Raw genomic sequence first — 15,543 nt, 5'->3', positions numbered from 1 at the left:
CTGAAAGAAAAGCAAGCAATTCATTTAAAGCATTGCAGGAAAAAGCTTCACAGCCGATTAGTGTCAAGAGTCTCCGTTAAGGAGGGTTTTTTCTTTATTTTTTTCTCGTAGTGCATTCTCAAAATTGTACGACATTTTCAATAAAATTAACACGGCGATAGATTTTTAAAATTTAAAACTGTGCATTTTGCTATAAAAATGTATTGATTCAAAAATATCTATTTATTGAAATGACCTATTTTTGTTAAAAGCCTGTTAGAAATGTAAGCACATTTTATAGACAATCCCAGCTACGGATTTGATATAGATTTATCTAAACTACTTCCGGTAATAAAAGTTAGTAGAGAATATTTACGTTAACTTAACGGGAAAAAAAAATGAAATTCCGAAGAGTTACAACGTAAAGGCAAAATGTACACAACGAAGGACGAACAGAAAACACAACAAATCGAATCCACGTCTTTCCTTAAACGAATGCTTTCCTTGCTTTTCCTCCCCCCTCCTTCCTTCCTTCCCCCCAAGCATCCTGCCACCTCCTACCCCCTACGCCAACCCCACCACTTCCTTGCCTTCTCTTTCTCTCTCTTAATTCTCTCTTTCTCTCTGACGTAGAGCGTCAATATTGGTTCTAAGGCAGAGCCTCCGCCGCGCTAGCTAAGCCCACCCATGATAGATAAGGATATTTCACCTCCTACAGCCATTTGTGGTTCGCGGGAGGCCCCGTACTAAGACAATGCAGAATACCCATATAGAGTATATGACATCTGTTTATAGAGAGAGAGAGAGAGAGAGAGAGAGAGAGAGAGAGAGAGAGAGAGAGAGAGCGATTCGGAAATGCAGAGGAGAGGGTATGAGATGAGTTACAGAAAGTATAAAATAATGAAAGGTTACAATTCTCTCTCTCTCTCCTCGGTATAAGGAATTCCATATCAATGGACAGCAATGAAAGTTCTTGGGCGTGGGCGTTCAAGGGTACCTGCATTCTCCAGTGTTGAGAGAGAGAGAGAGAGAGAGAGAGAGAGAGAGAGAGAGAGAGAGAGAGAGAGAGAGAGAGAATTATATGACGTATAAAGCAATAGGCTCAAGCAGGCGGAGAATAAGGAGTAACAGCGACAGCGGATGCAAGAACGAAAGAGGTTATATGTGGGGGGTGGGGGACTTGGGGAAGGGACCAAGGGACCAATGACGACTTTCTCTCTCTCTCTCTCTCTCTTCCCCTTCTTTCTTAATTCAACATTCATATGGCTGGCGGCCCGTTTCCCTGCATTAATTAAACACTCTCCATTGCTTTACCTTGTTTCCGAGCCTTAATTATTGAACTTTTTCCATCCCGTCCCCGTCTCCCACGACCTCCCCTCCCAAAAGGAAAATGCTCATTGCTTCATCACCTGTTCCTCTTTTTTTTTTTTTTAATATTCTTACCGTTCCAAGATGTTTTTATTATGGCAAGACGATCGCATTTAAAAGCGACTTTTTTCTTAAAAGAGGTGCATACATTTCAAGTGACCTAATTATTGAAATACTTCCTATTCATTTAACTCGTCTATATTCGGGTAGGGCAATGCAACTGCCGATAGGCTTAAAAATGTACTTCAGGTCTACTTCTCCTCCTCCTCCCCTCCCCATCCTCTTTTCCCTTCCTGTGGTGATTAATTTAAATGAATCATATACCGTTTCCCCCCTACATCTTTGAAGACGCAATAAAAATAAAAAAGAACTCTTATAATCCTACGTCTGGAACTGGCATGTAAGGCCTCTTCCAGAAAGGGGAGCTGTAAAAACGAACAGAAGCACAATGCGCAAGAGAGGGAAAAACGAAGATTGGGGGGGAGGAGGAGGAGGAGGAGGAGGAGGAGGAGGGGAAAGGATGTATGCGTTAAGATGAGGGGAACCATCCCTTCCTCCCTCCACCTCCTCCTCCTTACGTAATGCCTTCATCGTCGCTGCATCTTCTGCTCTTCGGAGGAGAGAGAGAGAGAGAGAGAGAGAGAGAGAGAGAGAGAGAGAGAGAGAGAGAGAGGAAGAAGAAGCAGCAGCAGCAGCAGCCGCGATGCAGCCAGCGTTCGTTCGTGTCTGTGCGGAGGGGGAAGGCAAACCGAGGGCTCCCGTTTTCGTGCACGGCCGTGTTTGTAGAGGCGTCAAGCGCTCGCACGTACTTTTAAACATGCACGAATGCACTTCCGAAAGCGATGGGGGCGGGGAGTGGGGCTGGGGTGGGGGGCTCCCTCAACTCTTCCCTCCCCCCCCTTCCTCTACCATCAATCTCCATCAACCCCTTGGATTCCCCCTCGGAAGACCCACCATACACCGAGGGCACCCTTCGAGGGACATCCTCCTCCCTACACACATACAGCCAGGATCCCCTTCGGAGGGCACCACTACACACCTAGATACCCTTTATAGGACACCCCCTCCCCCCACACACTAAGGTTCCCTTCGTAGGATAACCTCCCACACACTAAGATTCCCTTCGTAGGATAACCTCCCACACACTATTATCCCCTTCATAGGATACTCTCCCACACACTATTAGCCCCTTCGTAGGATACCCTCCCACACACTAAGATTCCCTTCGTAGGATACCCTCCCAAACACTAAGATCCCATTCGTAGGATACTCTCCCACACACTAAGATCCTCTTCGTAGGATACCCTCCTACAAACTAAGATCCTCTTCGTAGGATACCCTCCTACAAACTAAGATCCTCTTCGTAGGATACCCTCCTACAAACTAAGATCCTCTTCGTAGGATACCCTCCTACAAACTAAGATCCCCTTTGAAGCACATCCCAACACGCCAATAGCATCGGTGGTCACTCCCATCACCAACACATCGGATTACCTTCGGAGGAACTCCCTCCTCCCTACACACACAAGAAGAAACCATTCGGGATACACCAACACACACCAATATCCCCTTCGGAGGTCATCCTTACAACCCCGGTCCCCTTCGCAGGGCAACCCTAACAGCCCCTCCCCACACACACTAATCTCCCCTCTGAGTAACACTCCCCACCCCACAACCCCTTCTTATTTCCGTATTCATGCATAGTTACCACAATCGGTTTATTTCTCTTATAGCTGATGAATATAATCCAAATGTTCTATTCAATTCCATTCTCTTTATCTACTGTGACACCTCTTCTTCCGTTCATCATCAACCTTTTTTTGGGGGTTGAAGTTTTCTTTTGGTTAATCTTAAAAGAAGCTTTCTATTTAACCTTCAAAAGATCACTGAATTTAATCTCATTTCCTTCAGAGTTCTTTTCCCAGCATTTTGATTTTCAGTCGAGCCTTGTCCAAGTGTCCATATTGGAATTTTGGCGCTGGTTGTAAAAGATTGGTTTGAAATTGTATGAATATCAATTTTCGTTATCGAGTAATTTTTCTGAAATTTATTGGGTCGATTTTCTTTTTTCTGCCCAATTTCATTATTCAGTCCTTCACTGGTAACATCTAACACGTTAAATTTGACAGATCCTGATTACACTGTCAACTCTTTGAAAGGAAGGTTACAGTTGCAATACAGATATTTATTGCTAGGGTATTTAGTTGAAAATACTATTCTGAAAAAGGGCATCTTAAGTTAATTTGCTTTGAAGAAGACTGGACCTGAAGGCAACCTCTGAAATCTGAATACATAAAATAGTTGTAAATGAAAAACATGTAAGAACCCAATGAAGTTCCAAATTTATCGAAAATTGGGCAGGTTTTACTTAAAATACAATTCTGACATAAGGTAAAAAAAAAAAAAAAAAAGGCTATTTGGGGTGGAGGTTGCACTTTGTATAAATACACAAAATAAATAAAGTCCAAGTGATAATAAAACGTGTTCAAGATATCAGTAAAGAAAACAAACGTCAGGAACCACTTACCGAAAATTGGAGAACCACTTGACGAGTTGCGCCGTGTTATTTTTGTTGAATTTAATGTCGGGGAAATAAGTTTTCAGCACCGAAGACGACGGATATCTTACATAGAAGAACATAAGCTTGGCCTTGCGCAGGTGCATCGGTGTCAGTGTGCTGGAGTAAGCTGCAGTTAAGGAGAAATTCGTGAATAAATACCTTGGACTTTGAGTCTTGGAAGCGATCCATACATGGAGACTGGTTTAAGACGAATCCCATTTTCTATGGCGTATAGAAAATGGGATGTACTTAGGTCTGTGTGTATGCTTCGCGTTTGGTGGTAATCTACAATAATAATTGATTTACAGTATCACACAGTAATGATTCAGGATTTTATTGCCATATATAATCATTGACATGCATTCCAAATGCATTCTTTTTAAAGGAACCAACACCCATTTCACATATTTACATGCAGTTAAATTTAATCAAAGCGTGCAAGATCTTTATATATGAATTGTAATAATGTCAGGGGATATTATCATATAAAATCATAAAAGGGCAGATATTAGCAAAGGACAGGAGAGGGGAATACTCATGAATGAAGTCTTGAAAACACTGTTTATATACCAAGTGTTTCATAGGAACCATTAAAGACCATGGAATGACCTTAAATAACCCATAATAACCTACGATACCCTAAACCTAAGACGAAGACATAAACACAAAGAAAATCATTTCATGAAAGCCATTTCTGCTGAACTGATTAAGAAAATCTGAAAGTATTCCGATAAAAAATAAAACCAAGACCAGTCAGCGATGTATGAATAGCTACCTATCTGTAAAACAAAAAGTGCTCCCTTTTCACACAGCAGAATGATAAAAAAAAAAAACAGTCATTACCATGTTTCTGTAGCGTTAACAGAAGACAACGGTAGAATTAAATTAAACCCCTGTCAAGCTAAGAAGTGCAATAGGACAATTTCCGCAATTAACGACCATAAATCTAAAGTGCACGAAGATATGAAAAACAAAAGCTGGGTGTACAGTGCACTGCGTCGTATAAACCCACTTGGAAGGAAGGGGAAAAAAAGTACAGTATGTTAACCATTTTGATTGAAATAAATAGAACACTGACCATTCTGCTTAGTGAAAAGAATATAAAATTCTGCTTAGTGAAATGAATATAAAATTCTGCTTAGTGAAATGAATATAAAATTCTGCTTAGTGAAATGAATATAAAATTCTGCTTAGTGAAATGAATATAAAATGGGTACAGCGTTAACCACTTTGCCTGGTAAATGTAAATATAAAAAAAAAAATAACCGTGACTATAGTTGTCAATGTTACTATTGTTGCTAGTTACCCAAGGAAAGATAATCTAAGAAGTTTGTAATATTTCTTATATTAACTGACCAGACAGGCCGAATTCAGGCAAGAATGATGAAATTGTGTTTGAGAGAGAGAAAGAGGTAAACAGGCCAAATTCAGGCAGGAATAGTGAAATTGTGTACGTGTGAGAGAGAGAGAGAGAGAGAGAGAGAGAGAGAGAGAGAGAGAGAGAGAGAGAGAGAGAGAGAGAGAGAGAGAGAAGGTGGGATTAGTATCAAAAGAACCCCTGGAAGCCTCAGCATAGATGCACGTGTATATATCTACAAGAGATTTAAAATCGTAGGGTTTCATCTAATGCCGAGTCTGATAAGATGAATCCAGGAATACGCAAAAGAAACGGGAATGTTACGTGTCTTTGGTGAAACCCTCCCAGTGCTCCAAAAAGATATCGAGTTAAAAAGAAAACTGAAATTGAAAATGTTAAAAAAACTCAAAAGAAGGCCCATGGATGTCATATTTCCTATGCGACCTCCAACTTCCTTTCTGGAACCATTATGTTCCAGGCGAGCTGGAACCTTCCGGGTAAACCAAAGAACACCTCTGGACGCCCTCTGGTTGGCTGGGAATGACAGACCAACAGGCCCCTCCCCCGAGACCCCACCCACCCACACCAGCGCTCCCGCCCCCAAAACAAAAACTCTTGGAAGGTTTCTAGCGCCAAATAAGATCTTTCCAGCGACCTCAAATCTCATTAGAACGCGGGATTGCGACTGCATCGAGTCGACTCCAGCAGACCGCAAGTAGGATGGCCACGAAAGCTAAGCACGGCTGGATCCCGCCTGAAACCTTACAAAAGGCTCGCCACCGTCGAATCACGACACTGAGACCCCTTTGTCTCGACCTCCAAATGGAATCCAACACCATAATGATCATGACCACCTCCTACAGCTATTTTAACTGTCCCCGCCCCCCCCCCTCCCTCCCACCCTCCCTGGGGCCTCCTCACCGCCCACTTCCTTCTTTCTTCGATTCGTGGGTATCAAAAGGATTTAAAACATTTTTGTCTGGGGAACGAACCCAGTTGGTAAACGGCGAATAAGCAGAAATCTGATCACGTTGTTGTAGCTATGTTGCAGTAAAATGGCAGATGTGGTGAGTTGCATGTTTTGTTTGTGGGGATTTAAAAAAAAAAACATTTTAGAACAAGGACGTTTGTTTTTCTTTCGGCAAGTCCCTGTGATTATTTACTGTACTTGGTCGTTATTATACTGAGCAATGTGTCATCGTTTTGAGTCATTTATTGGTAAATTTATCAATAAATGACAGTTTACTGAGAATCACTCAACTAAAGACTTCCAGTGATCAATGAGAAATAATACTGAAACTTATTTGCAAACAACAGGAAAAATGGACAGAAACTTGAGGAGAAAAATTAGACCGGCAATTTCTTGGACGAAAACAGAAGCAAATAAGAAGTCAACAATTTGCATAAGTGAGACAAGACTTGTATAAATCCCCTTTGCCCCTGAAGTAACCCCACATCCTCCTCTTCAAATTTTGTTTTCTTTTTTATAAGTGATACCCAAGCCTTTCCGTCTCACTCCTCTTCCTTGGAATTAATCCCGGCTTCCGCACGTAGAGAGATTACGGCGAGATTATCCACGGGTCCTGGTCAGGATATCTCGGAAGATTAGTGACACTGGAGAAGAGCACAATTAAAAAAAATAATCTCCCGAGGAAGTGTTACCCACTGAGAACAGACAAGCCGGAAGTGACTAGGGTGACAGAGAGAGAGAGAGAGAGAGAGAGAGAGAGAGAGAGAGAGAGAGAGAGAGAGAGAATTCGGCATTGCAATCTACGAAGCATTAACTTCATTTACTGAGCAGTAAAAGCAGGGCAAATGGTCGCTAATGGCGACCTTAAAGAAAGTGCTTAAACATAGCGGCTCCAACTTTCTTGGGGAGGAGGACGATCCATCCACCTTCCATTCACGGCTTAAAAAATGGACTTGCACATTCCAGGGGCGAAGCACAAATAAATAAATTCTACCAGAAGCTTGAATGAAATTGGTCAGTCTAAAGCGCAGGCGATGACCCAAACAATATAGCCTTCAACAAAGATCATTCTTGAGAAAGAGAGAGAGGGAGAGAGAGAGAATATGAATCTCCTAAATGCTTCTTGAACTACTCAAAAGCCAGAGGGACCTGGGAGAGTCTCCAAACTGGACCCAGTGGCAAGGATGCATAAGGCTGAATCTTGCAGAATGCTTGATGCTTAGCAAGCCTGCCATGAGTGTAGTTACCTCTTAGGTGGCGGCGCTATATAGTTTTGCATGGGGAGATCTGGAGGGTACTGGGGTGTGACAAAGTGAAGATGGAAGTGTGTTGAGGGGGAACTTGACTTTTGAGAGATTTGGGGGGTGGAGTTATGCTGAAGCAGGTGTGTGTACTCACAGGTATCCAGGACTTGAGTGCCTAAGCCAGCTGTTCTTTCACTACAGAAGAAGACGAACGGGTTTGGTCCTCCCATGTCCCTCTCAACCATGGCGTGATCTAGAAGGTTCACCCAGGGGCGAAGAGAGAAGGTGGATATCACTTATATGCAAGGGGGGGGGGGGACTCCTCATACAGAATTTTATTTTAGCCTTAAATTTTTTTTTTTTTTTACCGTCACCCGTCTTAATTCTTACGTTCCCCTTCTTCACCTCACCACCCCCTTCCCCTCAGTCCCTACCACCATAAATATCATGACACCCCCTTGCCCTCCTCCTCCCCCTCCCCTCCCCACAATCCTATATCTATTGCTTCTTGGTGAATCAATCCCAATCCATAAGCCATCACTTAAATCTAAAGCACTCCCTTATCCCCCATTCCGTCCCATCCCAGAACCCGTACCTCCAACCAACCAACCACCCTACCAACCCCTTCCCCCTTCCATCATGAAAGTCCTTGAGGAGGTGACTAGCCAACACATGACATACAAGACACTTCGTCGAATGCCAGCACATGATGAAACTAAATGATTCGAATAAGTAGCCTGAAGGAGGAGGAGGAGGAGGAGGAGGAGGAGGAGAAATGAGGGTTTCTGTGCACATGAGGATAAAACTTAAGGAAACAACTTTTTTTTAAGACATTTAAACTTGAGCTCTAAGGCAAATAATCATAAAGGAAAATAAGAGCCCCTTTTGTTCAAACGGAAGGCTGGTGTTAACCACCGCCCCCCTTAAAAAAAAGTAAAACTTAACCAAAACGGAATATAAACTAAACCATGGTAATGAAATAAATCAAAATTAGATCACAAAAAAATACAGGTTGATAACCAAGTGATCGGATGATGGTCACGCTATAACCCACAAAAGCCATCAACAGTTTCGGTTACATGAAAAGAAATAAAAAAAAGGGGGTCATCAGTCATCCAGATTGGCTTATTCCGCACCGTGTGACATAACGAGAAATCATAGTTATTTATAATACGTCTTAGATCAGCAATGACAAGGGGATATGCTAGTGCTGTATAAACACGTGCGACTGATGGAACCTTAATCCCGTTAGATGCTTAACTGTAAGAAAAAAGTCTGAATCCCAAAGCATTACCTACGAAGAAGCCTTAAGCAAGGACACTGTAAGGACGCAGGTATGGAAGGTCTTTGTGTGTGACAAGACAACGGCTCCAGAAGACTTCGTCGAAATGGGAGACCAATCTGTATGTGGTATGTAAGTGTATATGTATATATATATATATATAGCCTATATATTATAAATATGTATGTATGTATATCAAATATATATATATATATATATATATATATATATATATATAATAAATAAATAATATAATATATATATATATATATATATATATATAAATAAATAAATATATATATATATATATATATATATATATATATATATATATATATATATATATATATATATATATATATATATATATATATATATATATATAAAATGTTGAGAGAGAGAGAGATATTGGAAAAGGTTTCTACTTTATTCATTATTCACGCACACAAAGAATAAATATGTATAATGTGTACGTGTGTATGTTTACTGTATACATATTATATATTATAATTACAGAGAGAGAGAGAGAGAGAGAGAGAGAGAGAGAGAGAGAGGTTTCCTCCATAAGCCCCTAAACACATCCGTTTCCCTTCCAAACCCCCATGCAAGCTTTCTCTCCCCCATCCATTCTCTCACCCCTCTCTATAACACAACCTGATACATCCAACGAGCGTGTAACCTCGCTCTACATTTGAAGCTCTTTTACGCACATCGAGAGAGAGAGAGAGAGAGAGAGAGAGAGAGAATGGTCTAAGGTGGTGTGAAGATACCGTAGACTTATTTACTATGTAGACTTCATTATTGTACAACACTAGGAATGATCACTTGTAAAATCTGTTTGTACTACACTATTGTATTATAAATATGGATAAAAGCACTATGACTTATGTACATACACACACACACTAATACATACACAAAGTGCATCTAATACAAGAGGACAGACCTGTCTTCACTAAGTACCACAAACTGCAGAGAGAGAGAGAGAGAGAGAGAGAGAGAGAGAGAGAGAGAGAGAGAGAGAGAGAGATCCCTGGCCTTTTTCCTCCACTACCGATATGTAATGCATGTATCCAGAACACTCTTGTGTACATAAAACTACGGATGGTAATATTCTATAGAACGACTGCATTCCTTATTCCAATGTGACAGAGAGAGAGAGAGAGAGAGAGAGAGAGAGAGAGAGAGAGAGAGAGAGAGAGATGAGAATGTACCGTAATACAAATGAGGATATGAGAATGTCATGGAATGCCTTGTAATGACAGTAATCAAGCATGAAATGACCCTTCACCTGCACCATAATAATATTGTTCGTCAGAAACTACACAACCACTTAGTAGCAGCAATATAAACACCTGTGTTTCATTTGGATTGGGAACACTCTTGTGTACATAAAACTACGGATATATATATATATATATCCAATATATATATATATATATATATATATATCCTAAAATACATATATATAAAAAATACAAAGCACACAAACTGGTTACATAATTCAACTAACTGACACATGGGCAGCAATTGGACGAGTTCCTAAACTCGTCAGGTACAAGAAGCAATGAACACGAAGCGTAGCCAAAAATACCACTACAAAAAGCATAATACTGAAAATTTAAGACACAAAGGCTTAAAAATGAGGCTGAATTCTTCACAAAATAGCCTTAAAGGTATTAATATCAATACATGCTAAGCACATATACTAATAAAGGCGACAAAGTAACTCTCGGCCACAACACAGGAAATCGACAATACAAAAATGTGGAACTGTGTTCTTTTCACGACGAAAAAAAAAAAAAATGTTTTTAAGCCTAGGCCAAAGATATAATACAGATTGTTTTAAGCTTAAGCCAAAGATATAATAAAGAAAGCAGAAAATGATAACGAATGACTGTAGCAAAATCACGAAGCAACTCTGAACGCATAACACAAGCAACACCAGAGTTATCTCTTGACAACATGCACAATAAAACTCTATCTTTACGAAAGTAAAATATCTATTCTTGCAATGTTTAAAAGTACACGAGGAAAGAATTCGATTCTGAGTCATGCTGTATCTATGTTAAACGAAGGGTAATTTGCTCTGATGCAAAGGAATTTGTGATTAGGATCAAAGTAGACTCTAAGTCTAAATCTATAAAGTAGACTCCAATTCTACATCTAAAAAGTAGACTCCACGTCTACATCTACAGAGGAGGCTCCAAGTCTACACCAATAATGTAGACTCCAAGTCTACATCTACAAAGTAGACACAAAGTCTACGTCTACAAAGTAGACTAAGTCTACGTCTACATGATCACGTAGGGTTAAGTGTAGGAATCGTCAAGCATATTATTTTGAAGTGCTTTTTACATGCATAAAAATCATAAGTTAAAAAGATGATACATTCACAAAAGCATACCACACTTTGCTTGCTTGCAATTAATGATAAGAAAAGCACGTGGTTCAAGAACTTCATCTGTAAAGCAGTATATATGACACTTAAAATGCAATGTAAGTTAAAAGGACTTATATTTACTTAATTGTTAGTCTACTTATGAACTGGTAACTTAGGAATTATGTCTACTTATCTAAACACAGAACTCAAATGCCCATAGTAGGCATTTTCAGTGCACAGCATTTATTGCTCGTTAATCATGCATATCAACTTTAGCTTTACTGAAAGCAACCACATGCTTGCAAGAGGTGTTTTATACGTAAGATTCTAGGCTTCAGTGAAATACGAATGCTACTTGACAACACTGAACACTGACTGGCAAACACTACTAACGGAGGCAGGAAGGACTTTGGTACAAGGACACGAAGAAGCAACTCTTGTGTTATAACAGAGGGCAAGTGTGAAGATTTCTATATAACAAAGAGTCAAGTTCACTCTTATTGACAAGGGCGTAGCACACACACGAAACTTAAGGAATAAAATGGTAATGATTTATAGCCTAGGAAAACATTGTTCACTCATGATATTTACGTTCGGTTGCGTGAAAGGATATGGTAGGTTGGACGCCGTCGTAATGTGTGTCTGCAGGTGAGCAGTCCGAGCCACGATCGTGATCTGGCCCGTGTAAGAACCTGGAGAAGGAATCCGGAGAGGAGGCTGCGAGCAACGCTGGGTGTAGAAGTGCAGGATGTGGTGGCCCCGGAGGACCTGCGGGGGATTCCTCGCGGCGTCCGTCTATTGGAGATGATGCCCTATGAGGGTAATAGGTGGGGTACAGCAGACTGGTGTCGTGTAATGACGGGTTGGGTATGGCTACCGAGGTAGGTAAAGAGACTGGCAAGAGCGGGGGTGGCTGGGGGAAAGAGGTAGGTCGGTGTGGATGATGCACTGGAGGTGGGGGAGGCGAACTCCGCGGGGAGGTCTGCCCACCTATCCCTTGCAAGGGGCCGTAGCGAGGGAAATCTTCCAGGAGGCGACCAACTGTGCGTGGCGTAAGTCTGGAGTCCGTCACCTTATGGCGCTTTTTCTTGGGCGTGACCACCAGAGGCAGGGCCTCATCCTGTTCGGGCTCCATTCCTCCGTAGGGGGAAGTTTGACCGGAGGGAACCATTGCCCCCATAGGGGGAAGATTGCCAGGGAAGAAACCATGAGGGGGCTTGTAGAGAGGGGGCCTGAGTTGTGGGAGGCTGAGGCTATTGATGTTGTTTTCCCCACCAGGGTAGGGAGACAGGTTGAGAGGTCCATGTGGGGCGGGCATGCCGTTGAGTCTTCCCATGCCAGGAGGTCCTCTCTCCAGCATCTTGTTGGACCGCGGGGAGCGCGATCTCTCCATCAGCTGAGATGCTATGTCCCTGTTGAGTTGCTCGGCGGCCACTTCCGCCTGTTTGTTGATCAGCTTCCGCTGCTGGACATACTTGTTGACGATGGTGTCTATGATGACTGCCAAGGAGGCTGTGATTTCGGTCTTCAAGACGTCCGCCAGACCTTCGAGGTCTGTCACCTGAGAATTGAGATTTAAGTTACGGAGGATCTGCAACTTTTCAGAGAGGTCCGTCGTGTTTTTCAGGTCGTTCTCCCTCTGCAATCTCGCCTCCTGATTACGTATTAGCCGCTGGGCGTAGTCCAAGAGGTAGGAAGAGGCATCATTAGAATCTGAGGAAGTAGAGGTAGGAGGTTTTGGTGAGGCTGCAGTGGCACGCTGAGGTTCTGGGGATCGACGTCGAACGCTAAGGTCGATCTGGAGGCCGCCCCCTTCCTCGCCTGCTTCAGGCAAACGAGACTCGCTCGTCGGCTCATCGTCTTCTTCCAACCTTCTCGTCTTGTTGTCGGGCTCTGCGGCCGACTCGCCTTCCTCCGAAGGGGAGTCAAAGTTCGTCCGCGTCTCGTGCTGCTGCGGTAAATACAACTTACGCTTTTTACAACCATTCACGGGCGTACTATTTGGGGTGGGGGAGGAACGGATCACACTCACAATATTTTCCAAACGTTTCCTGGGCTCCGGTGAGTCCGTGCGTGGGCTATTTTGACTAAGGGTCTCTTCCACTTCGGATTCACAGCGAGTATCCTCTGCGGACACACTCTCGTCTCGCCCCGTGGTGGCCTCGTCGTTAGGCCCCTCGACACTGTCCGTCGCACCTTTATAACTATTATTATTATTGTGTAACGAGCGAGCGGCTTCGATCTCCTCCATGGTAAAATCCCGCTTCCGCCCCTGGAGGATTTCACGTAACAGTACGTTTTCTGGCTCAGGTCCCCGTATGACAGAATTCACAGCATCGGCGGCACTATGCACGTTCGAGCTGGTCACCACCTTGTCCAACACGCCCATGGTGGCCGCCACAGTGTCTTCGGGAGGGCAAGGTGCCACAGGGGGGGGTTTGGTGTGGCCGCCAAATAACTCACTTAGCATACCGCGAGATCCCACCGTGACACTCGGTGGGGGGTTGAAATAGTTCACAAACGGTAGTCCTCCACAAAAAGACTGACTCCCACTGAAGAGATTTGGAGCACTACCCGGCCTGACTGCATTAACACTAACACCACACAAGTTGGGTAAACTACTGAAGGCCGAGTAAGAGTTCCTTGGCTCTCCGGCGTCTACACGGGTTCTGATCCGTTTCGGTTTCTTCAACAGCTTTTCTCCTAGCATAAAGCAGTCAGTTTCTTCATCCTGAGCCATTGCGTTAGGGTGCGCGCCCATTGGCGGAGGATGCATGGTGGGAGGCGCGAGAGGTAGCGGCGGCCAATACGGTGGCGCTACGTCACGAGGCCCAATCCTTAAGCCACCAACCAGGCTGCTTGGCTCATCCGGTGCGCCTGTAAGGGTAAGAAAGACTTACGTGAATAGGCTGAGGATGCGCAATGACGTCGTCTTTAGACGTTATTAAGAATGATAATGTCTAATTATGTTAAGAAAGTTAATTATGCATTAGTGCCATACAAAACAAACACATACTTGAGTACACAAGACCATACACAAGGCAGAAAAAACGACGAAAAAAAATCACTACCTCCGGATGTAGCATCGCCTAAATAGCGACCGCTGGCATATTTACGCCACCCGTTAGAATCTCACCCCCGTCAAATGAGGACCCTCCCCGGTGGCCCTCACCAGAATCACCAATGAGGTTCATGAGAAAACAACTCTACCTAACTTATCCAATTAGGTGACATAAAAGTATCTCGCGTATCAAACTATACAAGTAACTTAGTATTTGTGAAAATAGTAAAACATTCCCGCATTATGTTGATGATCAGTCATCATTTCGACATCTCCCTGCTTCTTTAACCGATCACAACAACACTTAGATTATAATCATGTCTAATTAAAAAAAATATATATAATCAAAATTACGAGTAGGAACTGATGAAATGAGATAGACGAACTCTGAAAATGACGAAGAGGCACAAGGAAGTTCTCAAGGAAAAAGCGAGAGGAAAAGTTGAGCGTAAGACGGGAGGCCCGTAAATTCGGCAATAACGAGAACAACTGCAACCCCGCCGTCTTGGCCGTAGAAAGAGCGATTCGACGCGCGCGATACGAAGGTACCGATGTTCTCGACAAGGCTGGAAAGAGTAAGAAATCCCTCTCTTAAATGTTTTTTTCACTTTATTTTAATTTTTTTATTTTTTTAAAAATAAAATTAAGACACGTCTGTTAAATTGGCAGAGGATTTACGAAATTGTTTTGTTAAGGGCAATGACACCAGTTTCCGTCAGGTTACGATAGACTTGATATACGATTTCTTAAAATAATTTTTTTTTTCTAAATTTCTACCTGAACTGAATTAACAATGCCTGTGTTTTTGTATATGACTTAGTGTGTACATGAATATACTTATGCAGTATATATCTAAAGTAAACTATTAGCTTATGTATACGTAACTGTAGGCTACTCATCTTGTATACGTGTTTATATTTGTTATTCATATCGATGTATATACAGTATAATATATATATATATATATATATATATATATATATATATATATATATATATATATATATATATATATATGTATGTATGTATGTGTGTATAGCCTTTATATAATGTATGCATATTATACACTACATAGCCTACTTTGTATGAAAGTGAGAGAAGATCTTGCAAGATGCTCAACCCCTGTAAAAACCATTTCAAAACTACCACATAAACAATGAATTCAGCTGTATCAGAAATATATCAACTTATAAATATGGGTGGTGTGAGCTGTGTGGAGACTGTGTTCAGCATCTTTAACCTCACAGTGAATTGCAGTATCTAACCTTAGTATCAAGTAGTCATACGACATACTTAAACTATTAGTACTATAATTCCCCTGGAGGCATTTTCTCAAGAT

At 42.1% G+C, this 15,543-nt stretch overlaps 1 protein-coding gene and 1 long non-coding RNA gene across 7 annotated transcripts in view; one reads left to right on the top strand and one right to left on the bottom strand.

The window, feature by feature from the left end:
* Positions 1–15,543, bottom strand: part of pros (prospero) — a 1,677,936-nt gene that overhangs the window by 16,285 nt on the left and 1,646,108 nt on the right. For 5 of the 6 annotated variants that reach the window (XM_067089459.1, XM_067089458.1, XM_067089462.1 and 2 more), the window contains 3 exons: positions 11,735–14,020; positions 7,633–7,731; positions 3,875–4,034 (listed from right to left, as the gene is read on the bottom strand). In XM_067089459.1, coding sequence (XP_066945560.1) covers positions 3,875–4,034; positions 7,633–7,731; positions 11,735–14,020 — 2,545 coding nt within the window. The remainder of the gene's footprint in view (positions 1–3,874; positions 4,035–7,632; positions 7,732–11,734; positions 14,021–15,543) is intronic. The other variant, XM_067089463.1, reaches the window with a different exon arrangement.
* The window catches only part of LOC136830190 (uncharacterized), a 137,958-nt gene that overhangs the window by 70,255 nt on the left and 52,160 nt on the right, over positions 1–15,543 (top strand). The window lies entirely within an intron of this gene.

Source organism: Macrobrachium rosenbergii, chromosome 46 (genome assembly GCF_040412425.1).
Source record: "Macrobrachium rosenbergii isolate ZJJX-2024 chromosome 46, ASM4041242v1, whole genome shotgun sequence".
NCBI classification, from domain to species: Eukaryota; Metazoa; Arthropoda; class Malacostraca; order Decapoda; family Palaemonidae; genus Macrobrachium; species Macrobrachium rosenbergii.
This window is presented reverse-complemented; position numbering and strand designations above follow the sequence as displayed.